Below are 17868 nucleotides of genomic sequence, written 5' to 3' on the forward strand. Positions count from 1 at the left end.
AGATGATCTAAACCGTTGACAAGTGTGCGCAAAGCTTTAAAGTCCTGGGTTTTGTGTGCGTGTCCAGGTGGGCCCCGTGGAGAGGTTCTGGCGTGCCCTAGGCTCCGCTGGCTGCCGGCTGGGGACCTGGCTGCGCTCCACAGTGACACCGCTGTTGGAGAGGGAGACGACGGCCTGGCTGCGAGGTCTGCCTCGCTATGCTAGCCTGCTCCTGCAGGTGGTGCTGTGGCCGCTGCTTGGGTGGTTACTCTCCAACGTGCACCTGGGCCTGCCCTGCCTTCTCCTGGTGCTGACCTATTGGCTCTACCAGGGACCCCTGAGGAGGGTCCTGAGGGAGGCCCTCCGTGACCCTCACTTCTCCCAGACTTCCCAGGTCAGTCAGTGGGAGCAAGACTTGCTGTTGCTGGGAGAATGAGTGTGAATTCTGAGATGCAGGAGAAAACAGGCCCTCACAGGGACCAGAATAAAGCAACCAAACACCTGCTGGGAGTCGTGTGACTTTAGACAGCTTAACGTGGTTAAAAAGTTCCATGCAGTGCATATGGCATACACCAAGCATTCAGTTTTTAAAAAACTATGAAAATGCAGAAGGCAAAAAATCTTCATTAAAGCAAAATAATATAACATAATCCTTAAGAGGGAACATTTAAACACCATATGATAAAAACAACATGCTTGGGAATCTCACTCCTTGGAGAGATGACAGTGTGTAGAAATAGAAAGTGAAGAAGGATTGGGAATCTGAATGAAACATTCTTCTGTCCTTATAAATGGAGTTTTACAGTCCGAGAGGAGAAATATTTAAATATAATTAGTAAAGTCAGACTCTATTGCATGTAGCACAACCCCCTGTAAAACAGTAAAATGTCATTTATATTCCAAAACACAGTTTTTATCAAAATCATACCAATTACTCATCAGTCTCACTTGCAATGATCTTATTTCTTAACAGTCAGCGTTAGGCCTCCAGCCAGGTTTAGTCATCAGGCGAACAGAAACACCAACCCAGACAGGAAGCTTTTTCTCCCATTTATTGAGTTCAAAGAATCTGAGACCCACTCGGCCTATACAAATGTCAGCGCTACTTTCTGGAATTCCTTCAGTTTCCCCAATGTCAAAAAATAAATTAAGGAAAAAAAAACCCCAATAAACAAAGAACACACCAATTTAAAACAATAATGAAAACTGACATATTAATGAACAAATCTTCACACCCATACACACACAGAGTATTTTCCTGTATATGCAACAAGCACACAGGTGTGACTGGCGGCTCAGTCAGCCAATCAGGTCCGTCCTGTGAGCCACGCACCTGCAGTTCCTTTTCCGATCGGTATGACTGGGGCACTTGCTGCTGTAGAATGAACGTGGCTCTTCTGGTGAGGCGTCCAGCAGCTCCACAGATGTTATGTGCAGTGCCAACACCCCACTCTTCCCTCCCCACACACCCCCTGTTCATTCTCTTAAACACATGCGGTACATTCAGACACAGGTGCTGAAGAGGGGCGGTAATAACACACCCCGTTCCTAATAAACCGTCACTCATCCCTAACAGTCAGTTAACCCAGAAGGGCATAAGTCACCCAGTTAATGTTTTACTGCAATCCTCAGGGAACACAACCCCCCCCCCCCCCAAATCATACGCACAAAAACACAAATCTGAACGTGTGCTCGTGCGCATGTATGTGTGTGCACGCGCCATAGCAAGAGCCTCATCCAATCTGGTTCCAAAATCCTCTTTTAACTGATTCAGCTATTGGTCACAAGTCCCATAAATATGGGCCTGACAGGACTTTGATACGTGTAGCAGTTTAACGTCGTCCTGGAGGCCGCTCCTCTCCTGACGTGTGTGTGTGCGTGCGTGCAGTGATGCAGGGTTGACGCACTTCTCACGCTCTTTCTCCATCATCTTCCTTCCTATCCAAGTTTCTTTCGCCCACCCTGAGTCATCACTGCCTCTGGATGTTCTTTAAAAACTTTCTGCCGTCTATTCTTATAATGAGGTGTGTGCGTGCACGCGTGTGCAAACATGTATGAGAGCAGTGTGTGTGTGCGTGCGCGTGTGTGTGTCTTAGGATCCACTCTAAAGGTGCTACCGCTTTTGCACTTGTAAAGGAAACCAGAGAGATCAAAGATCAAAATCCCACAGTGTTTAAAAATGAACCCACTATCAGCTCCACATAGATCACCAGACAGAGAGAGCGAGCGAGAGAGCAAGAGAGAGTGCGCTGGCCAATACACTCAACCCTTACCCACATTACATCACCAGTACTGTTGTTATTATTAAAAACAAACAGCAAACAGGCAGACAGGAAAAAAAGGAACTGAATTAACTGGTCACGGCAAAATGTATGTACAGGAATATTAAGAAAAGGAGGTTAGGACAGGACAGTTGCTCGTAGGGGTGGGGTAGCGGTGCGGGGGCAAGCCGCTCACCTCTTCTTGGGGGCCTGTGTGGTACGGGGAGGAGTGACGGGGCGACCAGAGTTCACCCCACCATACTGGTACTTCGCCTTCTTCTCAGAAGGTTTTAGGATCTGAGATGTGGAAGAGACAAAGGACTGAACTGAGTGCGTGTGTGTGTGTGCGTGCATTCACACGTCAGTCTGGTGTGTCAGGGTGTTACACACTCTTCCCATGCAAGTCTTACAGGTGCGCGTGTGTGCAAGAGAGAGAAAGTGAGAGACAGACACACCTGAAAAGAGCACATGAGTGACTCATCCACACTCATCATGCCTCCTGCGTTGTCAAACTCTCCGCAGTAGTTTGGCGCAGAGAATAACGTCACCAACTGACGCTTCGCAAAGAACTCGTACCCGTCCTCCACGACCTAGAGTTACACCACACACAAACACCATCCTTCACCACCCAGCGAGTTCCACCACACCAGAGAACGCCCCTGCCTCTACAGCCCACAGACGTTCAGGATGGAGCCTTGCCGTCCTGGTCAGACAAACCGCTGCATCTCAAAACAAACCTCAACCATCCTCACCTGCCACCAACAGGGACTCTCAGTCCAGTCATTACCATAGCCCACGTCCCACCCAATCAGGCCAAGCCTGGAGTATACAGACCGCACCCACTCCTGGGAACCTGTGCGTCACCTCTCAATAACTGCAGTATTTCTAGAAAGACTACACCGAAAACACATGACCCAGAGTAGAAACTCAGCGTAGAACCAACACAAATGAATACACCTGTGATTAACCTAAAAGCATGAACATGGTTAGAAAATGACCCGTCCAGTGTCGTTTTAATTTTGGACCCGTGGGCTGTCTGTCCATCTCCCTACCTGCATCACGGCCCCACATAGAGAAGAACTGTCCGAGGAACCGAACGATCTGATCATGAAACTTCACAAATATAGAAAAAAGACACAGGAAGATCTAGCGGTCCATCCTGAAATTATACTGTGGTCCATGTATTCTTTGCTCAACCTAGCTCTGAATTCAAATGACCGAGTGCTTCAGTGGGGGTCTTCAATGGAGTGTTTCTGCAACAGTCCACCCCTGTACACAGAATCCAGAACAAACCTCACTTGGCTCTTCTTTACATGTCTTCTTGCAGTTCATGCTGATCATGAAATGAAGCTCGGTGAACACAGGGAGAGCATTCTGTGGTCAGAGGAGACCAAGATAAACGTGTTTAGCTCAGACGGAGGCCAGTGTGGGTTTGGCATAAACATGGTCAGGACGACCACAGCCAACACACAGTCCCGACAGGGAGGCAGGGAGGGTGGAGCGTGAGGATATGAGGCTCTGTGAACGTAAGGTGTCCATTTATAGATGGACACGCCACAACACTGGCCGACAGACTCCCAGAAAAAGAATATCCCAGCATGATAACTACCCAAAAACACACAGACAGAGGAGAAAACTGTTTATATGGAGTGACTGCTGCATGCGCAGTTTACCTGATGTGCTCGGCAGATGAGGTCCAAGTCATGGCGGTTGAGGAACTTGCTAACCACGTCAGCCCCGAAGGTGAAGGACACGCCTCGATCATTCTCTCCCCAGCCCTGGACATCCTTATCAGGGTCTGACCACAGCAAATCACACAGCAAACCTACACACAAAGGGTGGGAGAGAGTGTGTGTATGTGGGGAGTGAGTGAGTGAGTGAGAGATCAAATACAGATGTTCTTTTTATTCTCCATGATTGCCTTGGAACCATATAAACCCAACAATTTAATCTATTTGCCCATATAGCAGATGTCAAGACCATGAATGTGTGTTCATTCCCCACCCCTCCCCACATGCTCCGCCCACCTGTATCAGGGACGTCGGTCGGCCTCATGATCCGTCGGATCTGTTCCATGGATTGCAGGTCTGGGGACAGGCCTTAGAAGACAGGAAAGATCACGCACCAGTTTACACACCAGTTTAAACGCTTAGCCAATTGCCATCCAGGACCAGCTAATCTTGGTCCAACAACTCGGGTTAAATGCAGATGGAAAAAGGGTTTTGGGACCATTATGGTAATACTGTTTAATCTGTAAAAGGTTTATCCACTAGGGGGGTTACGTGTGCAGTCATTTGCTCCAGTGTTTATCATTGTAAAGTCATAAACACTAAATCTAATAAGTAATCTCTCCCATCATTCTGAACAGATCATACATTTACTGCAGTATATGTCATTTGGTAACATCTCTGGTAGGGATGCACGCTATGGAAAACAAACACAGTGTGTATTGTAATTACATCGCTTCATATTTCAATACACCGTTTTAGATATTAAACACACAATTGTAAGACGCTGATGGGACATCCTCACAGATTAGACAGAATTATATTTGATCAATGGACATAACACATTTTACGACAGCTGTAGTGTTAGTAGACCAGTGTTGGTGAGCAATGTGCTATGCGGCACTGGTCTCAGGTCAGAGTGTGTCACGGGCTGATCTGTCCTACCGCCATGACAGCAGAAGATCTTCTCATCAATGATGGCTGCGATGGGGAGACAGTTGAAGCAGTCCGTGAAGGTTTTCCACAGTTTGATGTTAAACCTGCGCTTGCCTGTAAAACACCCCCCCACACACACACACCCGAGAGTGATTAAATGTTGTGGAAATGTTATGGAAGCGGACAATCTTTCGTCACACAAACACGACCCCATCACTAGTTGGGTGTGTGTGTGTGTGTGAGTGTGTGAGAGAGAGAGAGAGAGAGAGAGAGAGAGAGAGAGAGAGAGAGAGAGAGAGAGAGAGAGAGAGAGAGAGAGAGAGAGAGAGAGAGAGAGAGAGAGAGAGAGAGAGAGAGAGAGAGAGAGAGAGACTCACACTCATCGTAGAAGCCGTAGATGCGGTTTATTGAGGCGCACTCGTGGTTGCCACGGAGCAGGAAGAAATTCTCTGGGTATTTGATCTTATAGGCCAACAGGAGACAGATGGTCTCCAGGGACTGTTTCCCTCGGTCCACGTAGTCCCCCAGGAACAGGTAGTTGGCCTCCGGAGGGAAGCCACCATACTCAAACAGCCTGAGCAGGTCTGTGTACTGGCCATGGATATCACCTAGAGAGAGCACGACAGAGTGCTGGCTGTAGGTCTGTGACTTATAATGGCAGACAGATCAGCTTTACCACCCAGGAGACAAAGAATCCAGGTTAACACACACACACACACACACACACACACACACACACACACACCTCAACCCCCCCCAAGCACACAAACTCACCCCCCCCAAAAGCACCACACCCTCCCCAACCCCCCCAAAAGCGCCACACACACCCTCCTCAACCCCCCCCAAAAGCGCCACACACACACCCTTCTCAACCCCCCCAAAAACACCACACACACACCCCCAAAAGCACCACACCCCCCTCCACCCCCCCAAAAGCACCACACACCCCCACCCCTCAACCCCCCCAAAAACCACACACCCCCTCAACCACACATTCACTCCCCTCCTACCACCCTCACACACAGACCCTTACTCCCTCCCTCCCTCTCTCGTGTGAGAGTGATGAGGAAAGTATAAAACAGCACTACAGTAATCTCTACTCCAGAGATTACACAGACAGGGTGAGAGGAGGTGAAGGAGAGGAGATTGTGTGTGTGATGTGTGCAGCAGCTGTTACTGAGAGGATCAGTGGCTACAATGCAGTAAATGACAGTAAGCTATGAGCACCACGTCGTGCAGGCCAAGGATGGCTGAACTCCACAGATTAACAACCAAACCCTCCAGGCACGAGTTACACACAACTGCTCAGACACGTTCGTGAACTGGAACAGAAATACGTCCGTCTGTCCACACCCAGCTCCCAGTACTAGACAGACACAAGGCCATTACTCTCAGTCAGTCCCTGCAGGTGGTTTTATACACTCACCTGTTAGGTGTAGATGTGTGTTTGGTGTGAGAAAGAGCACGAGAGAAGTTCAGAACCTCACAAACACACAGCATAGGTACACATAATGCTTGCTGCTTTAAAACATAGACTTCCAAAATTTGTGTGTTCTCATGCAAGCCTCGAGTTCTTGATGCGAGCACCAGCCAGCAGGTCAGCGAAATGCCTTACAGTGGGAGGACGGCTATTTTTGTCGGCACGCTAGGTGGAGCTTGGGACCAGAGCGTGTGTGTGTGGGCGTTTAAGTGAGAGAAGTAAGATCACATGCGGTGAGCATGCCAGCAAAATAAGGACAGAGCTGGACAGCAGTGAGGAGCTAGGAACAAGCACCTTCCTTAGCAAGCACTTCTACCGACACAAAGACTTTAAGACTCTCCCCCCCCCTCTCTCTCACACACACACAGACACACACACAGAATCACACTTTCACTAATACGCACAAACGCTCATACCTACGCAGTCTGTGTGAAACGTATCCCCCGTGTTCTGTATATTATTATATCTAAGCAATTCTTCTGGAGTTCTCCAGAAGAATTAAATCAAAACTCTACATGCGTCAGTGTTTGTTCTTTCCATAAACCACCGAGGCTCAGAGTAGACGTGCACCATTAGAGCTGCTGTAATAAACTCTGCAGTAACACACTTCAGCACTGCACCGCGAGCACTGCTCAAATTGGCCCAAGCAGTCAGCAACTTCAAAAGGAAGATGTAAAAAGTTGCTCGGCTACTGGAGTTCCAAAGACTCTACACTTTGTGAACCTGACAGCAGATGGGAGGAGAGAGGAAGAGAAAGAAGAGAGAAAGACAAACAGACAAAACAGAGAGAATGAGAGCGAGATGAAAATGGGTCGTGGGTGAGTGAAGCTGTTGGCGGAGAGGTACCACAGATTTTGAGCGGAGCCTCCAGCTCGAGCAGGATGGGTTGGCTCAGAAAGATCTCCCTGGACTTGATACACAGGCCCCTCACCTCCGCCTCGGTCATCTGCACAATCTTCCCTGGTCGGCATCCTCGCACTGTGGAGGGGGAGAGAGGGGAGGGAGGTGTGTGTCATGTGGAAGAAAAGTGCAACACTACCACACTTCACACCGCCACTTTAAAGGCTAATTTCTAGCCCACCAGACAAATGTCACTCAACACACCCACACACACACACCCCCTCCGTCTGTGATGTCAAGGCTGGTCGCAGAACAGTCTACCTTCGCAAATCCGAAAGCTTGCAGTAATTTGGGCTTTTTGAGTGTCTTCTGTTTTCTAGCCATGTTTACAATAAAGATTTATAATTCTGCCACTCTGCAAAATAATTTTTAAAAAGACTACAATTTGAGACACATACCAACAGTCAAATACCCAGTCATCATCTTAGTTAGTGATGGAGGACTATAAAGGCCCCTAACCCTTTTCAATTCTCTCAAACGCCATTTGTCAGCTGCAACACAAATCTACAGTGTAGAGTCCTTATGTAAGATTTCATTCTTCCAATGAGCTCAGCACAGCTGGGGCCTAGTGTGTAACTATGCCAACACACTGACCACTGTCTGCTAGCAGGTGGAGGTGATCTCTCTGCTAAGGAGTGAGAGGGTCAGGCTTGCTTAATCCAGTCATGCCACTGGCCGTGTACAACACTGGAGCTGGATCCGATACAAAGCAAACAGCCGTGCACACATTATTGTTTGACTGGACAGGCACTTTAGAAACTGATTTACATTAATCTGAGGGATTCCATCATCATGTCCACTGACACACTGAAGCCAAATCTCACAAAGACCATTACAAACTACTATAGCAGTTCTGCCTCCTGCAACCAGCTGATCAAGAAAATCTATGATCAGAGTCTGAAGTGAGCATATGGAAACCCCCCCCCCACACACACACACGATTTGCAGGACATTTAAATCGGGGTCAAAGGCAATGCCTGAGTAGCTAAACAGACTTCAAGGTATCCCTTGACAAGGCTATGTAAACTATATGACCCTGGTAGTGCCTAGTGAAGAAAAAGATCAGTGCTTGGTGGCTCTCAAATTATTAAGAGGAAAAAATCATAACTGACTAAATACATTTAGTAAAAGATTGTAGAATAGTACGAACATTTTGGCTGGTACGTGTAGCCATTAGAAAATGGGCTCGGAAGGTAACCCTGGCTACAGCGAACATGATCTGTTTCCTGAGGCGTCTCCTTGGCAACAAATACAGGCACAGGAAAACAGGGCCACTCAGCTACTCTGTGCTATGGCGCGTGAGAAAATTGGTTTGATATGGTGGCTGTGAGTTACGAGAACGCCTTAGCCAAACTCATTGGCTCATTTTTAATCACATGGTTATCACAGATGCAGACAGACAGGTACTCACCCACACCAACACCCAAACCCAAACCCACTAAATGATGTTATGGCTTACTCACCAATATTTGTATATATAAAAAAAAAAAAAAAAAAAAAAAAAAATTTAGGAGAGAAAGAAACTTCCATTTAGATTCCTTATTAGACTTTTTATTATTTAAATAATGCTCAACCGTTGAAATAATGCTTAACCGTTTTTCACATGGTTTAAACATTTCTAAAATATGCAACCAAAACGTTCAGACAGTGACAAGACATCTTAAAAAGCCATTACAGTTTTTGTACAGCAACATCGAAATAAAATTGTCATACAGACAAGTGTGAAGGGCAGTTAGCGAAAGGTTGGTTTGCTGATAATAGCTTGGCTATTAATGCCGTAAAATGTATGGTTGAGGATTAAAAGCACAACATGGAGAATGGCCAGGGCACATGATCATTTCAGGAGAGATTATCTGAATCTAGGCTACGCATGTACACACCTACACCCACACCCACACGCTCCAACAAAGTAGGTTACTCTGCAACACTAATGTCAAGACAGACCACGGTTTGTCCTCCAAGCTGGTTAGATACTAGAAGGCCATGACAGCTGCTCACTGTGCAGTTCTTCGGGCACGGTTTGAGGGACTCGACTTGTGAAAGAGGAAACACCAAACTGTGCAGTGAAAGGGGACTCCTGCACAGCAGAGCCTGGGAAGTGCTGGTGTACTGCAGGCAAGCTGTGCAATCAGCCCCTTTCATATTCCTCACACTGTATACTGAAGGAAATTATCTTGAATGGACTTTTACAAAAAATTTTTTTTTAAAAAAGGGTTGCATCACATGTGAAAAAGTAGCACCCCTGAGAAGTGGCCATGTCTGGTACGCAGAGCAACTCGTTAAAGAGTCCATGCAAAACAATATCAAAAATCCATCTGCAAAATAATGTGTTGTTCCTGTCTGGATCAGCAGCCATGTTAGCCTAACTGTCAGCCCTGCTGGATGCGGTAAGCAGAGTGTGGCGCCTTCGACTCAGAGCAGCCGCCCAATTAGAGCTGGAGAGACTAATAAGTGGAGAGAGAGAGAGAGAGAGAGAGAGAGAGAGAGAGAGAGAGAGAGAGCAGGCTTGAACTGTTCAAGCAAAGACAGGACAGAATAAAAACCACAGGGTACAGTAGCAGGAAAATATGAACAGAAGAATGGAAAAGAGAAAGGGATGGAAGAGTGAAAAGAAGGAGGAGAAAACAGATCAGCACAGGATTGGTGGTAAACCAGACTAAATAAACAAATATTTATATTTATCTGATGCTTTTAGCCAAAACAATTCTGACTGAAAACCACTTGAGTAATTGGGGGCTAAGGGGCCCAACAGTGGTAAGTTGGTGGGACTTGAACTGGCAATCTTCTGATTTCTAGTCCAGTACCTTCAGCACTGAGACACCACCAACCCAAATAAACATGTCAGAGGGTGAGCCGGACACCTGAGCCAAAATGATGAAGAATGATAAACAGGAGGTGAGAGATATCGGGTCACACGGAGTCACAGATGGTGCCGCCGGGGGAAGAAGCACGCTACATGAGCGCTGGAGAAGTGTCAGGAACAGACGGCAACACAAACAGCGTCTCCGTCAAGTGGTTTATCTACATGAAACGTCTGTGGCATTTTACAATATCAAATAGATGCGCAACTTTGCCTTTGTATGTCATTCCAGATAAGGAATGTTAAAAGAAAGAAGGGAATACGCCATGGTATTTGGGGTAGACCTGCACTGTAAATCCTTTTTTCCCCCTCTATATTGCTTTCCTGCAGCTAAGCCAACGCAGCTACATTTCTCCAGCTCCCACTTAGACACACGCCTCTTTCTATGCTGTAGCATCGGGCGATTACAGCAACATTAATGTGGCCCAGAGACAGCCTCACGTCAGAGAGACAGACAGGTTAGAGGCGAACAGAGACGCCAGCGACCACAGAGATGTAACGTTCACTTACTATCTTTGATAAAGGGACGGAAAATAACCAACCACACTCCTAAACATGTTTAGTTACTTGTTTCTCACTTCGACCAGCTACAAATGAAAACAAAAACGCTATGAACTTGACATGCAAGATCTGAAGTTAGTTTCTTAAAGCCGCGCAGGTTTAAAACATAGCACACCTCCGGACTTCGGCAACACGCCGAGGATCCCAGACACCTTCACCGACAATAAATCACTTCAGAGAGACAAACTGCAGTTTACAATCCAAACCCTAATCATCCAGCTAGCAGACAGACAAGACCCACGCAGTCGCCTGCGTCGTGTAACCTGACGAATGCTCCTCACTAATGGCATCTACATTTCTAAATGTAGTCCTGTTAGCTAATGCTGGCTGGCGAGTAGTGTAGTCATGGTAACGTTAGCTAACCTGGCAGGCGAGTAATGTAGTCATGTTAGCTGGCGAGCTAACCTGGCTAGTCAGGTACACAGCTAGCGTTAGCCAGCCTAGCCTATCTTAGCTTAGCTACCGCTACAGCTTGACTGGCGATGCGCTCACAGCCAAAGACTGACTTACTGAACACGTCTTTACCGCCCCACAGAAACGCAGTACACCAGCTTAGGTCTGCGCCCCCAAAATTAACGCAAAATATTACTCGACAGAGCTCACCTTCCAAAAGTCGAGAGATTAGACTGTCCACGTTCAGCTCGCTCTCCGCCATCTTCTCAACTGAAGTTTGCGTACAAATGTGTTTCTGTTAACGGCCGCCAGGGGGCGTCTGTCATGACGTCATGCGGAGCGGCTCGCTCTAGTCTCAGTAAATCATGAGGGTGAGCGGAGCTCTATAAATGACAGTATTAGTAACAGCTATTTATAACCTATAAGAGTAGGTTTTATTCACTTTTAATAGTATAAGACTAGGCTATAGAATTAATGGCAACACAAATCCTCGAATCCTCGACACACACACACACACACACACACACACACACACACACACACACACTCATATAGAAGATTCTAGGTGAGTAACTACAGTGTACAGAGTTTCCAGAGAAACAGGACGTTTCAGCCAGAGGTCCTTCATTAGCGTTAGCTATGCAAGCAAAGTTCTTCTGAATTAGTGGTAGGAGCCAGTTGATATCGGAAAGGTAGATGTTTAAATCATAATGTCCATTCCATGGGAGTCTAAAGTTCCAAGGGTGTAGATCAGTTGTTTTTCTCTGAGTTTCCTAATTTCATTGCTGCCATAGCAAAAACTGATTCTTGTAGTATATACCCATGTCAGGATGTCAGTACAACCCACAGTTCTGTCAACTGACATCATAAAGAAACACTCTGTTTATAGGGAAGACTGTGGGGATCAAATATTTGAAAGGATTTTAAGAAGTGCTTAGTTTTGGTCTCTCAAACAGAAAGGGGTTCATTCTGATGCTGTTCTCTCATGCGCCTTTTATCTGTCTCCGCAATCCAGTGGTAATTGTACGGACACGTCCTCGACGTCACGTGTAGGCCTGTGAAGAATTTCTACACGGGTTCTAGCCAGAGGGTAAAGGAATAATGTATAGAGGTATAATGAGAGCTGTGTTTCTAGCATTGTAGTGCTTTGGTCAGCATAGTACAGCGAGAGAGAGAGAGAGAGAGAGAGAGAGAGAGAGAGAGAGAGAGAGAGAGAGAGAGAGAGAGAGAGAGAGAGAGAGGAGAGTGTGTATCATGTACAATATAGGAGAATAAGCTCACATGTAACACACAGTGGCTTTCTTTAATATATATATATATATATATGTTCTTTGATTTTATCCAAATAATCTTTGATTCTGTATAAAATAACATTTAGTTACTTGTTTTTTCCCCAACTCAAGTAAGGATCATTGCATAAAATATATGTTGCACATATTGGAAATTACTGCTGTATCAGCAAGCCTTAACACACTGTTTCAGGACCTGCATATGGTATTTCAGGTCCTTTTTTTCTGGTTAAAATACTAATGCATGAAAGAACAAGATCACAATAAATCTTTCATCTTCTCCTTGCCTGTTTCAGCATGGCACATGTACGTGTATCTGTGTGTGTGTGTGTGTGTGTGTGTGTGTGTGTGTGTGTGTGTGCATATGCGTGCGTGCGTGCGTGCTGAAAAAAACAGGCAACTCAAAATCAAATCTCTTTCATCTCCACTGAGCTAATTTTCAGATTTCTCTTCTCTCTCCAGTCCCTGCAGTGGAGGAGGAGCCAGATGATGACTGCGCCAACCATCGCCCTGGCAACAGCCACCACGGCCACCACCCACGAGGACGCGGGATCTTGGCAGCTGCTGGGGGTGAGAGGTGCGTGCCTGGGGTGTTTGCCAGGGTGAAGATGAGGGGATATTCCTGGACACACAGAGGAGATGCAGGACAAACAGGACTGAAATAGCAATGTGTATAGTGCTTCCCATAACTGCTCTTTGTTTGGGTTCCAATAACTCTGGAATTCTAGTCCAGGCGATCTGACCATTTCAGTACGTTCAGAAACCTTCTTGTTTCATAAGGTCATTAATTAAAGTGCTCGGTCTCTGCTCTGCTTTCACAGGTCCCAGTTTGCATAGAGGTAAAGGACAAGACCCCATTAAATACACAATAATAATAATAATAATAATAATAATAATAATAATAACAATAACAATGTAAGATAACTGGGCAGGTATAATAAATTTGTTTGGATTGCTTTAAAAAAAATGTGTGCATGCATGTGTGCTTAAAGTGCATATCATTTCACGTGAGTGTGCATGTGTGTGTGCACCCACCATATTGTTTCAGTGAGTGATGGTCATCACAGCAAGGCTCCGCTTACTGAAGCGGAAACAGTGCACTGAGAAGCTGCTCGGGTCAGCCTTCTGGTCTTGCAGAAGAGAAACAGCACATTCACTCCACCTTAGTGTGCACATGTGTGTGTGTGTGTGTGTGTAGATCTTCAGAATAATGTCAAGCTTTGTTTAACATGTCAGTGTGAATCTCTGGCAGGTGTTGGTATTGTGCGGGTGCTAGGGTGGGACTCTCAGCGTTCCCATGGGAACGATGGTGTTTTGGAAAAAGGGTTGCAGGACTATGGTGAAGTCATCCTGGCAGTCATAGTAACCTCCATACGCCAACCTCTCCGTCTCTGTCTGCCAGAATTACAATTACAATTACAATACTGTCACCCGGATCGCATTACTGTTACACAGACCTCACTGTTATCATACTAGGCTTACAATTTTTAAAGAGAGTGAGGAAGAGTCACTACTGTTACACAGTAACACAGTAGTCAATACTATTACACGGACCTCACCACTGTCATACATGGTTCAGTACTATAACACAGGAGTCTGCACCAATTCTCTGGGCTCAGTGCTGTAACACAGGAGTCTTTACCGTTATTCTGAGCTCAGTGCTGTAACACAGGAGTCCCTACCGTTACACGGGGGTCAGTATTGTAACACCGGAGTCTCTACCATTACTCTGGGCTCAGTGCTGTAACCCAGGAGTCTTTACCGTTATTCTGAGCTCAGTGCTGTAACACCGGAGTCTCTACCATTACTCTGGGCTCAGTGCAGTAACACAGGAGTCTCTACCATTACTCTGGGCTCAGTGCTGTAACACAGGAGTCTTTACCGTTATTCTGAGCTCAGTGCTGTAACACAGGGGTATTTACCAGGGTTTGTGTGCTCCTGGCTCATACATTCGGGGTTGTAAACAGGAAGGGGAGGTGCATTTGCTTGACTTTTGGTTTCATAACTATATTATATTTCACTACACACACACTTCTCAGTTTATATATTGACATTGCTAGTCCCCATTTCTGTAATATTCCATCTTCCAACATACCTGAGCTAGGTAAGTTTTACAGTCCTTGAAAACGTGTGAGCTGTCTCAATAGAACTAACTTGTATTAAGGACCGAGGACCCTTGACAAGTTCAAATAACTAACAGAGACATGATCAAACAATAAGAACATGGGAGTTTCACACTTCACATCACGGCGCGTCATCGACAGCACACCTGCTCTCTGTGTGGATCCTCTCAACTTCTACCAGATCCTCAGAACTGTCTTCAGGGCACAGGAAACATGGACACGGGTGTGTGTGTTATGCACACATACAAACATGTTAATATGGTTCAGCTACGTTACAGATATAACAATGTATTCATCTGGTTATTATCTACGTGCTGCACTTTAATGGCTACAGGATGTAAAATCTTGACTAGGTTTATAAGTACTATGGGCACACACACACATACACACACACACACACACACACACACACACACACACACAGAGAGAGAGAGAGAGAGAGAGAGAGAGAGAGACAGACTACTATTTTCTCTGAGCCAGAAATGTTTCCTAATAGCAATCAGCGTGTTGTATTATGTATGCTCTCACCTCACCTCATGATACAGGACGTCAGAAGCATCTTTAATGTGTTCTGTGTATTTCTTAGGAGAGAGGGAAACAGGAAAAACTACACCATTACACAAACTACACTTCTGTGTTATCTTAACCTAACCTAAAGATAATACTAACCTTAACCTAACTTTGACCCCAAGTTGAATTCCAAACATCATCCTGACACAAAGCCTAAGTCTAACTGGTTCTATAACTTAACCCATATGCAAACTAAACTAATAGCTCTAACCAAAGTAATATATAAAAGACATTATCGTTCTGTAATCTGAATTATATTGTAATTGCAATTATATTCCGTAATTATTGTAACCATATTAATTTCGAATATTCCTGTTAGGATTCCTGTGTACACCAAATCACTTTTACAAAGTTGAGTAACATTCAACTGAATCTGCCTACATTTAGTTCTGCCTCTCAGTGACCTGTGGCCAACTGACTGGGAGCCAGAACACACAGGGGACTTTGGCTGAATAATTATTTCTAAAACTTTTTTTTTTTTTTTTTCTGGCATGGCTTCATACTGGCAGTACTGGCACAGGTCATTACCACCTATAACCAGAGTCACCAGCGTCCAGTCGTGCTCCAAGTCCACATTCTGAGAGAAAGACAGAGAGAGGATAAAGACAAACCAGACATGTCAGAAAGGTAGTGAGAGGAGGCGGCGACCTTGTAGCATAAATCAATATTACATTTACATTAACATTTATGGAATTTAGCATTTAGAAACTTAAAAAAGTGCTTTGTCATTTACTCACAGAATATCCTAGTGCAGTACAGTAGGTTAGAGTCCAACCTACCAATGAACTAGAATACTGTAGAATACAGGGATCAATGCCTAGAAGTACAAAATACATAAGGTCTATCTTAAACAATGATAACTGCAATAAACAATAAGTACTAGAGTAAATAATACCCTATACATAAACAATACCCTATAATAAGTATTAATTTAGTCAGTCAATAAGGGAGCAGTGGCAGTTGTCCTTTAAATATTCCATGAATAGATAGTCTTCAGTCTGCGTTTGAAGACTGCAAGGGACTCTGCTGTCCGGACAGCAAGTGGGAGTTCATTCCACCATCTTGGAGCCAGGACAGAAAATAGTCTCCATGCTTGTCTCCATGAGACCTGAAGCTGGGTATTTCAAGCCGAGCCGTACTTGAGGTTCGAAGTACTCGAGGTACAGCTCGGGCTTTGATCATTGACCTCATGTATTAAGAGGCTTGTCCATTTTTGGCTTTGTAGGCAAGCATCGAGGTTTTAAATCTGATGTGTGCAGCTACAGGGAGCCAATGAAGGGAGCGCAGCAGTGGAGTAACATGTAAACTTTGGAAGATTGAAGACCAGTCGTGCTGCTGCATTCTGGACAAGTTGTAGAGGTTTGATGGCTCTTAGAGGAAGACCAGCATTTAGCGAGTTGCAGTAGTCTAGCTATGAGATCACAAGAGACTATGCAAGCACCTGGGCAGCTTCCTTTCAGAGAAAAGGCAGAATCCTTCCTATGTTACAAAGGAGAAATCTGCAAGACCTGGTTAGAGTAGAAACATGAGTTGAGAACAGCAGCTGGTTGTCCAAGGTTATGCTCAGGCTATGGGTGGCTTCAGACGGTGATACCAGGGGGTTCTCAAAGGAAACAGTGAGGTCAAGGTGAGGGTTGGGAGTACCTGGGATGAACAGAAGTTCAGTTTTACTGGGGTTGAGCTTCAAGTGGTGGGCTTTCATTCATGACACAATGCATGCTGAGATACATTTCGAGACCTGCGTGTCAGAGGGTGGAAAAGAAAGAAATAATTGAGTGTCATCAGCATAGCAGTGGTAAAAGAAACCATGAGAAGATGTTACATCACTGAGAGAACGAGTATACAAAGAGAAGAGAAGGGGACCCAATACTGAGCCTTGTGGAACACCAGTGGAGAGTCACACGGTTTGGATGTGGATCCTCTCCATGTCACCTGATAGGACTGAAACCATCTCCAAGCAGAGCCAGTCACACCAAGCCTGGAGAGAACAGAGTGAAGGATGTTGTGGTTCACTGTGTCAAAGGCTGCTGGAAGGTCTGGAAGAATCAAAACAGATGACAGTTTTTTTGTCACTGGTATGAGGGCTGTTTCTGTAGAATGCGCCAGTTTGTAGCCACACTGATTGGGATCATGCAGCTGGTTCTGGGTGAGAAAAAGAGACAATTGATTATAAACTGCTCATTCGAGGGCGTTTGAGAGGAAAGAGAGAAGTGATACCGGTCTGTAGATGGTAACGTTGGAGCCATCAAGTGTGGCCTTCTTGAGGATTGGTACCACCCTGGTGGTTTTGAATGGAGTAGGCACGTATCCAGAAGATAAGGAGTTGTTGATGATGACAGAGATGAAAGGAAGCAGATCTCTTGCGATTTTCTGGAGCAGAGCAGAAGGAATTGGATCCAGCGGACATGTAGTCGGATTGCTGGAAGTCAGGAGTTGAAGAATTGCATCTGTGGAGAGAGGAGAAAAAGAAGTCAGAGAGCTGGATGTTGGGGAATGTTGGTTGGAGGAGTGAGAACAGAGGAAAAGGACTGGAGGATTGCTGCAACCTCCTCAAAGAAGGTGATGAAATCCTCCGGAGTAAGAGATGAGGAAGGAGGGGGAGGATTAAGGAGAGAAGAAAAAATAGTGAAGAGCTTGCGTGGATCAGATGATGATGATTCGAATTTCTCTCTGTAGTAGGATGACTTTGCAGATGTTACTTCCAGTGAGAACTTGGAAAGGAGAGACTTGTATGAGTTGAGGTCTGAATCTACGTGAGATTCCCTCCACCTCCTCTCTGCAGTCCTTAG

At 45.6% G+C, this 17868-nt stretch overlaps 1 protein-coding gene across 1 annotated transcript; it reads right to left on the minus strand.

The window, feature by feature from the left end:
* Nucleotides 1–1016: 1016 nt before the first annotated feature.
* ppp1cb (protein phosphatase 1, catalytic subunit, beta isozyme) lies at nucleotides 1017–11424 on the minus strand. Its single transcript, XM_027028780.3, has 8 exons — nucleotides 11308–11424; nucleotides 7230–7361; nucleotides 5281–5511; nucleotides 4913–5017; nucleotides 4268–4339; nucleotides 3914–4065; nucleotides 2696–2830; nucleotides 1017–2537 (listed from the first exon to the last, which is right to left on the minus strand). Exons 1-8 carry the CDS (start codon nucleotides 11357–11359, stop codon nucleotides 2433–2435), a joined length of 984 nt encoding a protein of 327 aa, XP_026884581.1. The 5' UTR covers nucleotides 11360–11424; the 3' UTR covers nucleotides 1017–2432.
* Nucleotides 11425–17868: the final 6444 nt, after the last annotated feature.

Source organism: Electrophorus electricus, chromosome 10 (assembly GCF_041902795.1).
Source record: "Electrophorus electricus isolate QZ-2024a chromosome 10, ASM4190279v1, whole genome shotgun sequence".
NCBI classification, from domain to species: domain Eukaryota; kingdom Metazoa; phylum Chordata; class Actinopteri; order Gymnotiformes; family Gymnotidae; genus Electrophorus; species Electrophorus electricus.

What these genes read in the sequence shown, in the direction of transcription:
- ppp1cb (XM_027028780.3), bottom strand. Translation starts at nt 11,359, where the DNA reads ATGGCGGAGAGCGAGCTGAACGTGGACAGTCTAATCTCTCGACTTTTG. An exon ending in CTACGGCTTCTACGATGAGT is followed by an intron (nt 5,018 to 5,280) that starts GTGAGTCTCTCT and finishes GGTGTTTTACAG; the next exon opens with GCAAGCGCAGGTTTAACATC. An exon ending in CACTCATGTGCTCTTTTCAG is followed by an intron (nt 2,538 to 2,695) that starts GTGTGTCTGTCT and finishes TCCACATCTCAG; the next exon opens with ATCCTAAAACCTTCTGAGAA.